General features: G+C 36.9%; 1 protein-coding gene across 7 annotated transcripts in view; it reads left to right on the top strand.

Annotated features, from left to right (window-relative positions):
- The window catches only part of ptprz1a (protein tyrosine phosphatase receptor type Z1a), a 67,929-nt gene that overhangs the window by 15,008 nt on the left and 32,729 nt on the right, over positions 1-20,192 (top strand). For all 7 annotated transcript variants that reach the window (XM_067435798.1, XM_067435804.1, XM_067435803.1 and 4 more), the window contains exons 2-6: positions 9,465-9,536; positions 16,378-16,557; positions 16,874-17,025; positions 17,282-17,377; positions 19,442-19,508. In XM_067435798.1, the coding sequence (XP_067291899.1) occupies positions 9,465-9,536; positions 16,378-16,557; positions 16,874-17,025; positions 17,282-17,377; positions 19,442-19,508 (567 nt within the window). The remainder of the gene's footprint in view (positions 1-9,464; positions 9,537-16,377; positions 16,558-16,873; positions 17,026-17,281; positions 17,378-19,441; positions 19,509-20,192) is intronic.

The following is a 20,192-nucleotide window of genomic DNA, read 5'->3' as shown; positions in this document are numbered from 1 at the left end:
TTGAAGTGTGCTCTTCTGGCACATGTCTTCAAGGGGTGGTTGTGCTCTCTCGTTCTTAATGCATTAGAGAGGGGAGGAACAAAGGGTCACCTTCCTTACATTACCCTCTTGATACCTCTCTGTCTTGTCTTGGTTGCTGTTCCTCATGTCAGTCTTTTCATATCCTTTTAGCAGGTTGGACACTGAATAAGCTAAAATTATTGAGCCAAGATGCTTTGCCCTTTTTTTATTTATTCACCCTTTTTTTCCATGTTAGTACAAACCTGTATGATCTTTCTTCTGCTGGACACAAAAGACACGTGCTTACTGGACACATACTTGCCTGGCACGGGAGACCCCCGTTATCAGGAAGGCGATTCACCCAGGGTGAATGAACAGCCCTCTCTTCCACCCTCATAACCCACAACTGAGGTGCCCTTGAGCAAGACACCTAACCCAAAATCACTCCCTGGGTGCCGGCAACAAAAATGCCTTCCCACTGCTCTGTGTGTGTGTGTGTGTGATGGTCACCTTCATTTATATAGTGCTTTTTACAACACAGATTGCTTCAAAGCAGCTTTACAGTGATGGTTAGGGTTAGTTAATACTCGCTGTGTGTGTGCTTCGATAGATGAAATGCAGTGAACAAATTCACAGTCTGTGACGCCATACTTGGCTTCACGTCACATCACTTCCCTTTTTAAGAAGATATTTGGAAGAACGTGGGGGCGGACCATACATTTTGACTTTCAATTTATGGACCAAAAAACGTTTTCTTTAAAATATTGTTCCACAGAAAAAAGAAAGTCAGACAGCTGACAGAATTGAATTTTTGGTAACGCTATAGAATAATGGTCATTAGTTGACATTATTTAATGTATTATAACCAACATGAACTAACCATGAGCAGTACATGTTACTGTATTTGTTCATCATCGTCATCGTCAACGTCAACAAAAACAGCTGTTCATGTTAGTTCACAGTGCATTAATTAATGTTAACAATGATTTTAATAATGTATTAGTAAATGTTGTAATTAACATTAGCAAAGATAAATAAACGCTTTATTCGTGCAGTTCATTATTAGTTCATGTATTGGTTCATGCACTTTTTTTTTTTTTAAATGTTTTTTGCTATGCCTTTAAGGGCAACAGAGTTACCTTCAAATAACTCTATAGTTTACTAAAACACATTTTTGTTATACATATGTTGGAATAGCTACAAATATGTGATAGTAGAAAAGTGAGACCGTTTATGTATTAAACAATCACTTTTTCATGACAGCATTTGACTGAAAAAAGAAAACTGAAAATAGAGTTGTGCAGGTATGATGTCACTTTTTAGGTCAAAATGCTGAAACATTCAGATGCATTTTAACACTTCCGGGTCCATCGTCATTTTTTTAAATTTTTTTAATGGAATTTTGGTTAAATGGCTAAAGTAAGGTCTGTGGTGAACACAAGCTCAAGACACTTTTACATTATTGTATGACATAAATTAGTATTACCCCACTCATGATTTTTTAAAAGCTTTTATGTGTCTTAAAAACACGCTAAATGGGACTTTAACGTTATCACCGAACAGGTAAACTCAGTATGCTTGCAGCCTTGTTATGCTTACAATTGTGCTCTTATAAACTATTAATACTCAAACCTTCTGGGAAAATGATTTTAAATAAAAACTGGAAGAGCTGTCAGAAGCTTAGTGATAGTGACTTTGCAGTCGTGGGACTGTGGTGTAGTTTGTTTATAGCTACTTTTAGCTTTTTACTTTTGGCGACTGCATTTAGGCTAATAAAATAAATAAAAGTTGTGTTATCTGTGACAATGATCTTGATGGACAAAATATGCAAGTATCATAAAGTTTTGTTTTTTGTGATAATCCTAAAGGCTTTTGAAAAATCCTATTGGATTTTTGACGAGGGAACCAGTATGATGCTAACTGCTGGTTGGCCTCATACCGGTGACGGCATACCTGCACCATGCTATATGAATTCAGTTTATATGACTTCTCGCTATAGCGCCTAACACATTCTAAGCTTGTTTAGCTACAAGCGTTTGCATTCACATTCTTTGGCTTTAGGGGAGAATATGTCCACACTGCAACTCTAATGATAACAACACAGAAAAATATCATTAGAATCACTTTCAGAATATTTTTTTTCAGCTGATGAATAATAAAACATTGACAGCCAACCAGAATCCATCCTACTTTCTAAAAGTTTGAGCAATTAAAGTGGCTGATGGCAAAACTGCAGTGCATGTTTTTTAAGCGTCATCGCCCATGGTGTGGATACTAATATATGTCTGTCATGAGACTGTTTTCAAGTTTCTGAGAGATTGGCATGATAATAGAGATTGGTAGCCTGACAAGCCAGACTCACATCAAGATGTTTGGTCTGGAAACTCACTAGCCTGGATGCCAGCCGAACTCAGCCCCGCCCACAACATTTGAGCTCGATCCATAGAGGAGGGATTATGCCCAGACAGAAACTGTTCGGATCAATGAAATCATCTAAATTATTAAAGGCATTTCAAAGTTTATATGCAGGGGTTTATAAGAACCAGCATGTTGAATGTTCATAACTTCATGAACGCTTTGTTCTTTGTTAGCGAAATGTCTTCAAACATTACTATGTTCAAGAGTAGTAGAGAGTAACCAAACCTCCTTGTCTTGTCTAGAAACCAGCAGGACTTTGTTACATGTCATTCACTCTCTGTTACACCATGTACTAGGAAATTAAGCCGATGTGTAAAGCTCTTGGCTCCATGAGAGCTGTTGATTTGGTGAAAGGGAATATGGGTTCTCTCAGACAAAAGCAATCACACAGGCTGTAAGGCGTTACAATGTGTGAACCTGCAGTCGGGCCGTGGCTCTCACGGTTGAGCCACTGATCTCATTATTGTGTTTGTATTGATGCGGTGAATGGGGCAGACCATGAGAAAGTAGATGGCTGCAGTTCAACAGGGAGGGAGCGAGTGAATGGCCGCCTCTCCTGACTTCAGTCCTTTTTCATAATTAATTTTCTTTTGTTATTCTCACCTGTGTGCTTTCCAATGTAGCTCATGTTTCAGAATGGCTCCTGGCAGTTAGTAATACACACTCATGTTTCAGTGTTGTAGCTGTTGATAGTGTTGTAGCAGTTACTAACTTTTTTTTTTTTTTTTTACAGTTTATCTCTCAATTAAATATCACTAGGCAAATGTATTGTCTGTAACCTTTTCTATTTCACCTAAAAATTGTCATCACACTTTTAGATTAGTCCAATTCTCACTATTAATTACAAATTTTGCCTCAATTATTTATCATAACTCCTAATTCCTGCTATTAATAGTTAGTAAGGTAGTTGTGAAGTTTAGGTATTGGGTAGGATAAGGGATGTACAAACCCGATTCCAAAAAAAGTTGGGACACTGTACAAATTGTGAATAAAAAAGGAATGCAACAATTTACATAACACATCAAATGTTGAAAGTGAGACATTTTGAAATGTCATGCCATATACTGGCTCATTTTAGATTTCTTGAGAGCTACAAAAGTTGGGACAGGTAGCAATAAGAGGCAGGAAAAGTAAAATGTACATATAAGGAACAGCTGGAGGACCAATTTGCAACTTATTAGGTCAATTGGCAACATGATTTGGTATATAAAGAGCCTCTCAAGTGTGGCAGTGTCTCTGAAGTCAAGATGGGCAGAGGATCACCAATTCACCAAATGCTGTGGTGAAAAATAGTGAAGCAATATCAGCAAGGATTTTCTCAGAGAAAAATTGCAAAGAGTTTGAAGTTATCATCTGCAATGCATACTATCCAAATATTCAGAGAATCTGAAACAATCTCTGTGCGTAAGGGTCAAGGCCGGAAAACTATACTGGATGCCGGTGATCTTCAGGCCCTTAGATGGCACTGCATCGACGACACTATAATGGAAATCACAACATGGGCTCAGGAATATTTTCGGTAAACCTAATCCACCGCGCCATTCGCCGTTGCCGGCTAAAACTCTGAGTCAAAAAAGAAGCCATATCTAAACATGATCCAGAAGCATAGGCGTTTTCTCTAGGCCAATGCTAATTTAAAACGTTGACTGTGGCAAAGTGGAAAACTATTGTTGTCAGACGAATCAAAATTTTAAGTTCTTTTTGGAAAACTAGGACGCCATGCCATCTGGACTAAAGAGGACAAGGACAACTCAAGTTGTTATCAGCGCTCATTTCAGAAGCCTGCATCTCTGATGGTATGGTGTTGCATGTGTGTGTGGCATGAGCAGCTTGCACATTTGGAAAGGCACCATCAATGCTGAAAGGTATATCCAAGTTCTAGAACAACATATGCTCCCATCTAGATGTTATCTCTTTCAGGGAAGACCTTGCATTTTCTAACATGACAATGCCAGACCACATACTGCATCAATTACAACATCATGGGTGCATAGAAGAAGGATCCGGGTTCTGAAATGCCCAGCCTGCAGTCCAGATCTTTTACCCATAGAAAACATTTGGCTCATCATAAAGAGGAAGATGCGACAAAGAACACCCAAGACAGTTGAGCAACTACGCTTGTATTAGACAAGAATGGGACAACATTCCTATTTCTGAACGTGAGCAACTTGTGTCCTCAGTCCCCAGACATTTGCAGACTGTTATAAATATAAGAGGGGATGTCACACAATGGTAAAGACGGCCTTGTCCCAACTTGTGTTGATACCATGAAATTTAAAATCAACTTATTTTTCCCTTAAAAATATACTTTTTTTTCTCAGTTTAAACATTTGATATGTAATCTATGTTATATTCTGAATAAAATATTGAAATTCGAAACTTCCACATCATTGCATTCTGTTTTTATTCACAATTTGTACAGTGTCCCAACTTTTTTGGAACCGGGTTTGTAGAATAAGGTCATGCAGAATAAAGCATTAATATGTGCTTTATAAGTACAAATAAACAGCCAATATCCTAGTAATATACATGCTAATAAGCAACTAGTTAATAGTGAGAATTGGACTCTAAACTAAAGTTTTACCAAATGCGGTCATACTTGTCCTTATGCCATTCCAAACTTTATATTTGCAATTCTGTTTGTTGATGCTAGTCTTGCAGAGATTACTTAATTTTTAATCAAAGTGTTCTCCATTGTAATATTATTAATATATATCCAATAAAATATTTATTTAAAAACAGGCCATTTACACTTTTATGACTGTGTCAATAAAAGGGATAGTTCACCCCAAAATGAAAACGGTCATCTTTTACTCACTTCTGTTGAACACCAGAAGATATTTTAAAGAATGTTGTTAACCAGACAAGTCAATGGTTACTGTCAACTGTTTGGTTACCAAAATATTATTTTGCTTTCATTCGAAGCAAGAAATGAATACACGTTTGGAACAACTTGAGGGTGAGTAAATGATGACAGAATTTTCATTTTGAGGTGAACTATACCCTTAGCACACTTAAGTACACTTTTACAAAGTGCCCTTTGTGATTAATGTCAAATTAAAAGTTTTACTTTAAAGTGAATTTTCAATAATTATTAAAATAATCTTAATCGTTTGTCTTGCTTTAAAGAGATAGTTCTCCCAAAAATGAAAATGTGATGTTAATCTGCTTGACCCCAGGGCATCCAAGATGTAGGTGTGTTTGTTTCTTCAGTAGAACACAAATTAAGATTTTTTTTAACTCCAACCTTTGCTCGTATAATACAATAAACATACAATTTTCAATTTTTGGGCGAACTATCCCTTTAACCATATTTCAAAGACAATGTAAGTAGACCTAATTATGAAACTACATACAGATGCAGTTAAGTTCTCCAAGTGGGTAGGAAAAAAACACTTCAAAGTTCAGCTAATTGCATTTAAAATGACTTTAAACTATAATAAATTATCATTTGCTCCCAATTAACATACAATCAAGTGTCTGAAAACAACGCAATCAGTTCGCACTTAAGTACATTACTAAAATATTTCCATATATATATCCAAGTGTATGCTAAAGTGTACGTTTCAAAAGGGGAATGGTTTTACGGAGGGATCAATAACTTTAGCAACTTGTATTTTGGCAAAAGTATGCTTACCATGGTCATTTTTTATAAGACTAAACTAAGTAAAAAAGCACTTCATTGTTGTCAACATTCCCAGAGCATGTTAAATTAGATCAGAAAAGCTAAACCCTGGGTGAGCTATAATTAGCATGTATATACTGATACACTGTAAAAGTGTGTAGACGTTTGTATGGCCTAACAGGTGCACAGACCGTCTTGAAAGGACCAAAACCAATGTGTAGACAGACAGACAAAAGCTAACAGAAAGATGAGCCAAGGCTGTACTTCTGTTGCTAGTGAATAGGTGGACAGTTTCCCTTGGCAATCTTGTTCAGTGTAGGGTATCCTAGCTAAAGGTGTAAAGGTGTTTCATGTCAAAGCCATTGTTGCTTTTTATTGTGCTCTTTCTCCCAAGGGACAGGGCCCTCTTTAGGGAGTTTTCTTTCATCTTTTAAAAGCATTATGGTTGGGTTTGGCAGTAGACTGCTGGAACCTATAAAGGGACGTTGGCTTTAAAGTAATGGAGGGATTGTGTGGTTCAACTTAGTTTAACTCGTTGACAGCTTAATAGAGCTTCTTATCAGTCCTAGAACTAAACAGTTAGCATTGAAATAAAAATGTCACTGTCTAAAGGCAAGTCAGTTCTCGCGGTGGCCATCTTGGTTAATCCCCGGGGAAGTTTTCTTTTATGTGGGAAATTGGCAAGTTCAGCTGCTTTTTACTTAAATGGGGGAAGGCTGAAATCTCCAAAACTGTTGTTTACATTGTTTCAATAATGTATCTCAGCAATAACATCTGACAACAGGGAAATCATCATCATCAAATCATCAATATTGATTTTTTTAACTTCGTTCATTGTTTTGCAACATAATATCTGATGTTAAAGTGGAACTACTAGAATAGGTTTTCATGCTTGAATGTTTGCATAATTTATATATATATATATATATATATATGTATGTATGTATGTATGTATGTATGTATGTATGTATGTATGTATGTATGTATGTATGTATGTATGTATGTATGTATGTATGTATGTATGTATGTATGTATGTATGTATGTATGTATGTATGTATGTATGTATGTATGTATGTATGTATGTATGTATGTATGTATGTATGTATGTATGTATGTATATGTATATGTTTGGGTAATTTCACACCCCTTATGCCTCTTACTCAAGACTTCAATCGTGGTGTTTGGGGGAGTTCAGAAACAGAGCTTACTGATATAGGTTTATTAGATGACTAGATTAGGAAACCAGCTAGAGAAGAGAAGAAATGCAGAGAATAACTTTCTTTGGAGTGACTTTGTGCTTTGTAACATTGCAGACTTTCTCATGCTCAAACAGGAACATCACAGACACACACAAGAATGTTTCAAATGAAACAAAATAATAGGTATTTTATTTATTCATTTAATTTCTTTATTTTTTTTTATTATTTCTTTCATTTATTTTATATTTACTTATTTTATATTTAATTTTGATGATAACACCAGGGACAAATTCTCATAAAATCGTTTCTAAGGTTTTGCTATAATGTCAAAACACATACCACTGGTCAGACTAAAATCAATAAATTATAGAAAATAGATATAAATGTCATCGAGGGGGCATACCAGGTTTCTTAATGGACCCGACAAATTCAAATCAATAAATGTTATAATAATATAGTCTACACTATTACATATTATTTAATATCTAGAGCTATGTCTTTAATGGTGTTTATATGGACTGAAAACTCACTGGACATGTTTGGCACCATATTTTGAGAATTACCCTATAATACTACCATAAATGCTTGTTTAGCTCAAATCATTCAGAAAAACACTATCAGAATTTTCAAAAAAACTCTTAAAAGGCTCTGCATATTATAATTGACTGCTTTTTGTGGCCTATCTGATTTGTTCTGTTTTTGTTTGTTGAGTTGCAGTGGTGAGACTGAAATGGCACAGAGTTATGGACAGTTATGGATCAGAGGTCTGACCCACATGCATTAGACATGAAGGCTAATTATATTATATGCTAATTAGAGCATCAACAGAATGCTTCCACTGTTTCAACTAAAAACAGCAAAAATTGTGTTTTGGCCTTTCATTTACACAACAATGCTGCTTTGAGGGGCTGAAAATGCAAACTTTTGAAAACAATATTCAAAGTGGGTGCTTTTGAAAACAATATCATAGTAAACTACAAAAATTCAAATTTCTGTAAGCGTTGAAACTAAATGAAGTATGTAGGTTGATTTGATGTATTGCCTTCTATATGGCATATGATTGGAAGACTTTGTTTAGAAGTTAAAAAGGGAAATAACTGATCAAAGCTTGCTGATCAGCAGGAGACCACCATTTTGTAAGAGCGGAGTGATTATGAGGAAAAACTTTGCAGATGACCCTTTACCGCATGACCTTAAAATCCCGGGTGACGAACTTCTGACAATAAAAGAGACCCTTTTTCAGGTCAAGTGAATGAAACCACCAGGCAAAATACTGAACAAAGAGAATAATAGAGGTTGCCTTTCCCTTCAACTCCTCCTGAACTCTCATTCTCGATGATTTCCATATTGTTCCAACAATCTGACTCGGAATTGCGTTCTTAAAACAATTATGTGATTTGACTTTGGCATTGTCACTTGCCTAACAAGATTTATGTGGTGGATTACAACCTAACTGCAGTATTTCAAACCATTAGTAGATAAAATACCCAGAAGTCATTCACAAGACTGCATTTGACTGTCTGTGGTAGAGGTTTGACAGCAGGTCACAGCAGGTCATGACATGATTTAACTGCTGAAAGAGGAATTTAAAGATTGGTCTCTTTAATAGCTGATTTAAGCCGTTTTTAATCAATATTTGCCAGACACATTTTGAATAAACTTGGCACATTTTTAAATCTGAAGATTTAGATGTTTTAATAGGCTAAAGAGGCATTTAAAGGCGTGTGTGTGTGTGTGTGTGTGTGTGTCAGTTTTACCTTGGCTGTATTTTAATTTTTAAAAAATTGAATACAAAAATGTTGTGACGTTAAACGTAAAAATATTTCATTTAAATTGCAGCACTATGTCACTAAGCAAATAATTAAATTATTGTATAATAGTAATTTATTTATATTATTTATTTATGTCATGAAAGCAACACGAAGACACACCAAATAAGAAGAAATTCTGCTTGATTATTTTTGTCATCTCAAAATGTAAACTATTTTAGCGCCCAGCTCTAATCTGCTAAACGTGAAGATTTTTAGATATTATAAACATTAATATGATTTTTCTGGGAAGCTGCTTTGAAATCGTGTATTATTAAAAGCACTATACAAATAAAATAGAAATTACATTTTTTTTTGTTTTCATTCATATTCAGGTTTTTGTGTTTCTTAGCAAAAATGTTGCTATTTAGTTCTTTTGACAGAATAAACTGACTTTTCCTTTTCTTTTTCAGTGGATGTGTCAGAAGCTTATGGGTTCAGATCACAGAAGAAACTCTCAGAGAACATAGACTGGTCATACGCAGGTGAGTGTTGCATTCAGGATTGATATTGAATTTACGGATTAGACTTCGGTTTGTATAAAGGGTCAGTCAGACTCTTTTCTTAAGACATTTTGAAGTACTGGTGGCATCCTTCCCCCATGCCAGCTCAGGTTTAGGGATCATCCGTGTCTAAGCATGCAGAGCTTAACGCCACAGATTAAACTCATCCGTATCTCCTAACTGGGCTTTCAGGGTTAATATGGCCTAAATTACAGGTCCTGTCTGATCTAGCCCAGACAGTGCACGTCCAATTTTAGAGGGTGTGTTTGGATTTTAAAGGGGGGGTGAAATGCTGTTTCATGCATACTGAGCTTTATACACTGTTAAAGACTTGGATTCCCGTCCTAAACATAGACAAAGTTTCAAAAACTAAGTTGGACGTTTGATGGAGTATTTCTGTGTCAAAAATACTCCTTCCGGTTTCTCAAGTTTCGGAGAGTTTTTTGCGAGTACGGGTCCGCTTGACCTCAACGGGTCGGAATGTCCTTGTATGGCCCGTACGGGCTCTTCTCCCGGAAGGGTGCGCGTGCGAGAGACCAGAGCAAGAGAGCAAATGCATGCCTCATAAACACTGCTCTCAAGCTGCAGATCCACTTTTCAGTGCAACGCTTCTGTCGCACCGCACTCCACTTTATTCCCATGGGTGACGTCAAGCGACTTTAACGCACCCGCAGAGCATTCCAGGAAGGCAGCGCTGCATTTGAACCAATTTGAATGCAGAAATGACGAGAAGCATCACAACATCGCGCTTAAATCGTGTCGCAAAAGTGGATCTCCACGGTCACTGCTGTCCCAGGACTTCACGAAATCAACAATGTTACCAAAGAAGTGTGTTTTTGACGGAGCGGTCCCAGCGATAAAGGTTTGGTCCTGCTTTGGAAGCAGGCGGTGAGTAAAACTGCTTCAAATGTCTGTTGTTGGCTATCGTCGTGTGAGTAAACATCATTGAACAACACGATTGTTTATAGTTATTTATCAGTGGAGCATGCGATCTATGGTTTGTGTTTAAATACATTTGTTTAGCTGACCAATATAGGTGTCAGTTTGTTCATTGTAAAACCACCCAAACATAAACCTAGCGTTCTCACAAAGCGTGCTTCTTCATTCAAATGCACTAAAGGTTACTCCAATGTTGTTCTCTGTATAACGTTACACTAGTCTGACGTGCAAAACCGTTTTGCTTGCTACTGCTAAGGTTTAGTCGCATACAATAGTCCATAAACCGAATCATGTCCTCATAAACTGCGAGTAAACAAACGCAAATGTTGAGGCGCCACTAAATACAGTACATACCACAGAGACGGACGTCCTGCTGCTGCTGTTTCTCCTGTTCAATTTATTTCAGCCTCCGGATCTGATTCTGGATCATATATGTATTAGTTGAATCTGATTGATAGCCATGGTTTATTTAGGGTAACGTTTTCTTTTCCACCCATGACGATGTCAGCTTTCAGCAATCTCTCGTGCAGTAGCTGCGAGCTCGTCATTCTTTAGCTCCGCCCACAAGATACGCCTCCAGCCGCTCGTTTTTTTCTGGAAAGATCTTTTTTATAAATATAATAAAACTAAAGACTTTTCGGAGATATGAAGGATGCAATACTACTCTATAGGTACTCAAGATTGACATGAGATTGACTGAAACTGAGTGTTTCACCCCCCCTTTAATAAAGTATGACTCCAAGTTGTGGTTCTTTTCTGCTGTTCTAATATCCTGAAGGATGGAAGACTATTTTTTATTTGTAAAACTAACGATTTTCTCTATTTGCCACTTATTCTCAGTAGTGCCATGGAAAACAGAAATATGATCACTTATGTGTCTTTCACAATGTTTGTATAAGTGTGATCTTAGAAGACAAATTATGACTTCAGATAAGCTATATTGTAGACTTTTGGTAATAGTGATTTAGTTTTACAAAGTGATGGAAAGTAACAAAGTATTTCTTTGTTACTGTACTTAAGTAAATTTTTTAAGTAGGTTTTCTGTACTTTAACTGAGTATTTTTGTCCTACGCAAACTTAATTTTACTCCACTATTGATCTGTTCAAAAAACACCTGAATGATTCTTGAGTCAACAATTTACTGATCCGGTCAAAATTAGCCAAGAACAGGGATATGACCCTAGCTTGAATGTATGAATTAATGAATTTAAAGTATGGATTAATTTCAATACATTTATTTTTAGGTTTGTAAAAAAAATAAAAGTTTCCTATTTTGCATATTATGCACTAATCTTTTAGCCTGACAAGCCAGACCCACATCAAGATGTTTGGTCTGGAAACTCACCACAGACAGGGCTCAATCCGAGGGGCGGGATAAACGGTTGTCTTTCAAACTCCCTCTGCACGCGATAGGATAGCACTACACCAACCAGAGCAACGACGGTGAAGCAGAGCTTGTTGATAGATTAAACATTCACCGTTTCCGGTCGGCAAAACTCCGAACACATCTTCCCTTTTTAAGAATGACTTCAGTGCCGTTCTTTGTTCTTTTCTCAGAGAAAAGTTTAACTCCAAGTCTTCCAGAGTCGCAGTCAAAGCTGATTCGAAAGACCGCCTTTCGCCATTTTCTGTGTTTACTAGAAGCACGCAAACGCAACTCGGCCGTCGTCATTATGGCCCCGCCCGCCGACTCTATACACGATGTGATTGGCCCGGCAAGAGTTAGGGGAATACAGCTCAGAAGGGTATTGAGAATTGCTAGACAACACTTGCGGGCAGATTAAATTTGCTGCCGCTAGGGTGCGTCTAGATTTCTAGGCTACTAATCTTTCTCATTACTAGTCTGACTATTGCTGGTGAGAATAATTGTATGGTTCATCAATCAGTACTTTTTACTTTTTCTGAAAAATCAAGTTTGGTTACACTTTATTTTAAGGTGTCTTTTACACTGTAATTATATATTTAAGTACTGAGTAATATTAAGGAACTATAAATACTATAGGTGAATAAGCCCTGTTATGATTGGCTTACTACTTTACCTTTGAAAATTAATAAAAAAATGCCACCAGCAAGTCGCTGTAAATCTGGAGGATTGTATTTTTGGATATGTTTACACAAAAATATACTAAAAATAAACAGACATTTTTTGTGACAGCATTGTCAAAATTATCCCTGTTCACACGAATATGCAAAAAAAAAAAAAAAAAAAATACAAAAAATGCTGTATTATGCTGCCATACCAGTAGGTGGCGATGTCACTTTGTAAAGAAATACTATGCGCCTAGACTAAACATGTAATATGCATTTGCATGATGCCACCATTTACTCAAATTTGAGTTTTTATAGTTTACACAGAGATAATAACAGTATTGTTTCTTTGCACTTTGAAACCCATTTTAAAAAGGCTGTTACCGTATATGAATGGCCAAAATGCAGTTTTTGGTTGTAAAGAGTGCTGTGTAAACGGCGCCTTAGTGTGTCGAAGGTTGTGACGTCAAATCCATGACCATTTGTAATCCATTAGCATGTAGCTTTTTAGCTTTCATATATGCTCTGAGGGGGGAGTTTTATGTTAGAGCACATCAAAGTTTGTTGCTTTTTATTTTAAAAAAAGAGCAGGAAAATTCTTGGTTTTCATTATATGGCTCATTGAATTTTGGGAAGAGAAGTATCAAATCAAACAACATCAGTGACATATTGTGCATCTCTCATCTTTTCATCTCCAGCTCTTTTCCATTTCTAGCACAATGGAGAATTCCCCTGTCTTGCTTTGTTATTGAAAGTAGGCCAGATTAAAAATTCTGCTTATTGTTGTGCACTCTTGATATAAAGCGTCTGATCTTTATGATTTACAGATCATTCCTTTGGAAAAGGATTCTTCCACCTGGAGCTCAAAGTTTCAGAGTGTTTAATCATGGAAAGATGATCTTAAGTTTGGATAATAGTGAGCAGTTTATCAGCTTTAAAACTTTTGTCTTTGACCGGTCACAACAAAACAGATCTGGGTATCATTGGAGTTTTGCACAACAAAGGGGGCATTATAGCGTCCGGGCTGCAGGCAGGCGGTTAGACATGCAGATGGGACATTGTTCATCAGCATTACCCAGAATACCGTGGCCCCTCCTCTTCATTGACCCCTTTTTCATGTCGCTCATAACGTCTAAATGATACTAAAATGTGAATAATCAATCCCTGAAAGCTAATTCTGACATACCAGACTTATGAGCAGAGCTAGTCTGGATAAGTGTAGATGACTGAAATGTGCTTTGAGTTTTTACCTGAAACAGAACCCAAATCTGGAAAGTTTTATTTCTTTAGTTGTTGTACGTATTATGGCAGTTCAGAAATTAAATGCCTGATGAGTTGCACAAAAGGTTAATACTCTATTGTGTTTGAAAATAACATATCACCTACACTAAACCTGACCTAAACCATATATATATATATATATATATATATATATATATATATATATATATATATATATATATATATATATATATATATATATATATATATATATGTGTATATATATATATATATATTTTTTTTTTTTAAACCTCAAGCCCAAAGTACCATAGGCCCATATTGGGGAACCACCATCAGAACACCAGATTTACTGAGTTTAGTTTTACTAACCCTATAGTGAAGTATTATTTCAACCCTATCACAGTTGGTTTGGATTGTGTATATACTTTTATACAACAGTTCTTTCTGGTTCTCGAATCTGATTGTAATGGCTGACCGTCATGGTGGTAGAGCAAATCCACCATATTAAAAAAAGAATAGTACTGTTGTTGTGTCACAAAATGTATATATATTTTTTTTTAGCAAAGAATGTAGTTATTTAGATTTTTAAATATGTTTCTTATAGATATATATAACGCATAGTTTACTATTAGCTCAGATGCTTTTGCAGTCGACAGCGGCCGTTCAGCTCTCATGTACCCGCAGAGAACACCTTAATCAAGGCCAGTCCTTTGGGAACTTGCCTTTGGGCAATCTTTGGGTTAAGGAGGAAATTAAGTTTTGAGTATGAAACTACCTTCCATATTCAACTTACAGAGACAGTGTAACTGGCGTGACGTATGACGTCGGATGTAGCATAAGCATTTTGAACTGCGAGTTGAATATGGAAGCTGGTCTGGCAGAGGCTAGATATTTTACTTTATATGGATATTTTTCTTACAAAGCTCCTTCAATTCGCTTCAGAAGGCCTTTATTAGCTGAAAAACATGGTTTCTAAGTCAGCTTCAGTTCTTTTTCTCTATATCCTTTCTCTATCCCTCCCGATTACACAAAACATTTTTTTAAACACAGTTTACAATAATGTTACTTTGAAACAACAGAAAATCACAAAAAAATACATACTGACAATTTCAAATGAATCATGACAGCTTTGAGTGTTTGTACACTCTGGGAAATGACATGTGCTAATGAAAGAGGAGTGAAAACATTTAACTGGCATTTTCCTCCTCTGATTTTCGCTTGCTGCAGCTTGTCAGGCATCCAATTATCCCTGTCCAGTGGAGCCAGAATGGAGTAGCAGGTCACAACCCATCAGCATGAAGTCTATTATAACTCTATTAAATATTATGATAGTCATAAACAAATATGCATTGTAAAATATGGTTAAAAGTAAATGTTAACGAAAGGGTTGCTACTACATGTTTCTGGAAATCTGGATGTACATTGAGGCTTTTATGTTACTTGCCTGACCCGTCAAGGCATGGACTCCACTAGGTGTGCTGTGGTATCTGGCAGCAGATCCTGTAAGTTGCGAGGTGGGGCCTCCATGGATCGGAGTTGTTTGTTCAGCACATCCCACAGATGCTCGATTAGATTGAGATATGGGAAATTTGGAGCCCAAGTCAACGCCTCAAACTTTTTGTTGTGCTCCTCAAACCATTCCTGAACCATTTTTGCTTTGTGGCAGGACGCATTATCCTGCTGAAAGAGGCCACAGCCACCAGGGAATACCTTTTCCACGAAAGGGTGTACATGGTCTGCAAAATTGCTTTGGTAGGTGGAACGTGTCAAAGTAATATCCTCATGGATAGCAGGACCCAAGGTTTCCCAGCAGGACATTGCCCAATCACACTGCCTCCGCCGGCTTGCCTTCTTCCCATAGTGCATCCTGGTGCCATGTGTTCCCAGGAAAGCGAACACACACCCACACACCCAGCCATCCATCCAACGTGATGTAAAAGAAAACATGATTCATCAGACCAGGTCACCTTATTCCATGACTGTGGTCCAGTTCTGATGCTCACATGCTTTCGATGGTGGACAAGGGTCAGCATGGGCACCCTGACTGGTCTGTGTATGCAACAAACTACTAATAATAATGATACAATTAAAATAATAATAAAAAACACATGCTGCTTTTATCAGCTACTGATTTTAAATGCTTAAAACCACCAATAAGCCACTTAAGGGTGTGCGTTACAATGGTTTTGCCACAGTTAACAGGGTTAACTCCACATTGTTTAAGGCCTACCAACACCCTTTCTTTTTCATTCAAGCTGTTCTGCTGTTTTTTGACTCAGCTGTACTGTATCTACTGTACACCAGTGTTTTTGACTCAGCTGGGGGTGTGTAATGCAGCTATTGACATGCTAATGAGTGACCTAGAACTGCTGGTGACCTGGTTCATGGGCTTCATGTTTGTGCTGTAGGGACCTCCAGAGAGAGGACTTTGATTAACCCACCAGCAACTACTGAATACATCTAATGATGCTCCTGTGTGTCTGTGAACGGGGGTTTTGGAAAGAGTGTATGTGTCTGTACCGTAGCGTCTGTTTTAAATTCAGACGATTCTCCACTAACATTTATGAAAGATTTCAAGAGGTTTTTTTTACCCAATTGAACTTGTTTCTTACAGGAACTCTAAACCAAAATAACTGGGCAAAGAAATACCCATCATGCAACAATGCCAAACAGTCACCAATAAACATCGAGGAGAGCCTGACGCAGGTCAAAATTCATTTCCAGAAGCTGAGATTAGAGGGATGGGCGGAAAAGACATCTGACTCCACTATAGTAAAGAATGATGGAAAAACTGGTGAGAACAACTGTATTTTTTAAGTATTGCACAAATAATTTTATTTCACATTTATTACGTTTTATTTCTTTTTATTGTTTTTAGAATATTCACTTTTTTAATATATATTATTTCCTAGTAAAATATGATATTTTTGTCAAAACACACAGATATAGTACTTTTGAATGGCATAAAATAGAGAAATGTTATGACTTCTACCAGCAGTGGTTAAGTAGACTTGCGACCCTTGACCTCTTGGTAGACAGGCATTAAAACTTCAGCCTTGGTGTGAATAGATATTAAGTGTTTATTTCTGTAATGTGGTCTTTGTCTCCAGTGGCCATCGATATAGGAGGAGAGTTTTATGTGAGTGGAGGGGGGCTCAGGTCCAAGTTTAAGGTGGGACGCATTACTTTCCACTGGGGCCTGTGCAACGCCTCTTCTGAGGGCTCGGAGCACGGCCTCAACGGAGACAAATTCCCCCTGGAGGTAAGTTACTCTCACGTAATAAAATTATGTAAATTCATATCAATATTTATTTAATTTTATGTATTATTATAAATAAATAAATAAATTGAAGTCACTGCATAATAACCAGAATAATGAACAGTTAGCTGGTAATTTTTGCTGATCACCCAGTGACGGTTAATTGGTGATAAGAACTGGCTGAGCACATTATGCCTTACTTTTAATTCGAAGAGGGAATGTATCTAATGTTGATTTGTATTGTTTGTTTATGGTGTAGATGCAGATATATTGTTACGATGCAGATGTTTTCAGTGACCTCGATGAGGCCTTCAGAGAAGGAGGAAAGATCACGGCGTTGGCTGTGCTGTTCGAGGTGAGCATAAACAAAGTACCTTTTAAGCCAGCAGAACGTGTTTTTCAAGTTTGAAACTCCACTAGACTTCTGAAGGTGCCTTTTTTGGTCGACGTTATTTTAATTTAGAAAAGAGCAGTGCGTTGTGTTTTTTGTGTTATGTTGCTAGGCAACCCCCGAATCAGCTCTAATCGAATCAGTTTAATCAAGGTAACGGTCACCACAATGGAAGTCCCCTGCCTCTCCATTTATTCGATCAGACAATGAAAAAAAAAAAACCCGCCATGACATCAGTTTTCTGCTTGGTTGACTTCAGCCGCTTGGAGCGCTCCTTTAAAAAACGCGAGGCGCAGTAGGCGCGCCTGAGGTGCATAAACAGCATGCAAAACACTCACTGCTTTTAGAAAGCAGTTTAAAAAAGTCTCTCACTGTAAAAATCCATTCTATCTGATCGGGGCCTTTGAAAGGGGAAACATTAAATTGTTAAACTGTTCGCCAAGCTTATGATTACATTTCTTATTTGAAATCACCAATGAAATCTGACAACAACTATCTCATAAATTTGATTTCTAAACACTCAAATAATGATTTGCATTTTTCAGTCTGGACCGAGCTAATGCGCATGCGCAATCCTAAACATGTGTCTCAGAACACACTGCCTGTTTCTTTAGCAACTGGAGCATCTAACGGCAGCTGCGGTGACTTATAAAGCAGGGCTTATTTACCGTATTGGGCATTGAACTTTCTCCCATTCATAAGTAATCGGAGTGCACTGTTCTCCTATATAAACTCTATATGTAGGGAATAATTGACGACGGGCTGTTGAATTATAAGAAAAATAATGCACACTTGAGGTGGTAATATGGTCACGACTTGAAGCGGAGTCCCAATCCCAAGCCTCCCTTGCAAGTTCAAAAATGTCTTTTTAGAGCTAGAAATGGAGACTTGAGACACTAATAACAGATTAGTGTAGTTATTATTGCAGTTCAGAGAGAGTTGTCAAGCGTGTATGAATTACCTCAGTCTATGCATCTCTCAACAGTGTCCAGCACCAGCGTCTCTACTAACAGTGAAACTGTACGTTTATCTATTCAAGAACAGCGGCGTTATTACCTCACTAGTGAGATTGTGTGTCCGTACTGTATATGTGTGCATTTGAGTGGGAGAAAGAGAGTATGTGCTTTCCGTACATAATAAAAAGCTATTTTGTGGTAAAAACATGGAAAAATTTGTTTTTATTCTATGGTTTACTATATTTATTTGCTTGGTGAGTGTCCTTGTGGCTTTTGGTTCTTTTGCTGTTGTAGGCTATATATGGATTGAAATCATTTGGCAAAGAGATATGCGACTGTAATATGGTCAAGACCTGCTTGGAACTACTTTATCTGTGTTTCCCTTAAAATAATTGCACACCTTAGAATGTTCAACCAATTAGATTTAAACGCATTCAACAGTCCTGTAGTGTGTGTGTATGCATGTATATGTATATATGTATATATATGCACTGTATATTGTGGTCTTGTTGCTGGTTCTCCATTATGCTTGCTTGCTTTGTATTGAACATCCTCACTCCATCAAACTAATAATCTTAGACAGGCTTCTACACCCTTCAAAACTTCACTTACACCCCCGGCCAGCATTTAGCCTGAGGTACAGAGCAGTTTCAGAAATCCTCATCTCCACGGTTGTTCTGATGGGAAAGACTGACAGAACATTACACAATGTTTTGCTAAACCTTCATAATATGTCGGCTTTTCCCTGAGGATATTCTGGTATAATTCATGTGCAATAACATGAAGTTGTGTGCTTGTATATCATGTTGTTGTTGTACGGTATGCTTTGAAAGTGAAGCTTGTGTGAACGCGTCTTATTTTGAATGCAAATAATTGTGGTTAGGATGTAAGGCAGCAAAATGTAAAAAAAAAAAAATCTCTAATCCGTTTAGTCTGAAGAGCCGAAAATAACATTGAAATGCTCAACAAGCACATACGCTTGTAGTATTCAGGTGCCCACTTTCTTTTGGCCATGCGTCATATTTTGTTTAATATTATGTAATTATTATGTAAATAATGCTTCTCTCCACAGACAAGTGCTGATGATAATGACAATTACATGGCTATCATCGATGCTGTCAACAGTGTCAGCCGTTATGGTAAGTTCAGTCGTCATATATACATTTAAAGGGGTCCTATTCCTCATTTTTGGAATATTTATCACTAAAATTCTGTTTTCCATGATTGTCATTTAAGGTCTTCCAAGTCCAAAGACCTTTAACACTCTACGGATCTTAGGGACAAAACTGTCCAAAAGCATTTTTTTATTTATTTTTAAAAATACTTCCCTTAATCTGAGTGGTACAAGACTTGGCTACTTTTTCTAAGTTTGTCACCTGAACATAAAAAAAAATACATTGACTTGATTTTACAATGTTTAGTGGTTGAAAAAAAAAAACTCCTTAATTGGGCCTTCGTGGACAAAAATGTCCACCCATAGGAATTAATGGGAATTTAATAGATTTCAGAGCTTTTTCATTTTTATTTGTCCAAAAAAAAAAAAAAAATCCAACACAATGATGATCATACATACACAGAAATGAAGGTGTGAGTCTGTACAACATTCTGAATGTGGCAAACACTCACACATGCATGCACACACACACACACACGATCTCCTACTTTGTCATTTTCTTATTGCATGGTTAGATTTTTCTAAGCATGTTTTGGCATATTTTTATAGTCTAAAACAACAAAAAAAAATTTTTTTTTTTTTTAATTTACAATTTTAACTTGTGATAAAATGTAAAATTTAAGAGGTTAAATTCATTAAAACATTGGTT

Source organism: Pseudorasbora parva, chromosome 25, assembly GCF_024679245.1.
Source record: "Pseudorasbora parva isolate DD20220531a chromosome 25, ASM2467924v1, whole genome shotgun sequence".
NCBI classification, from domain to species: domain Eukaryota; kingdom Metazoa; phylum Chordata; class Actinopteri; order Cypriniformes; family Gobionidae; genus Pseudorasbora; species Pseudorasbora parva.
This window is presented reverse-complemented; position numbering and strand designations above follow the sequence as displayed.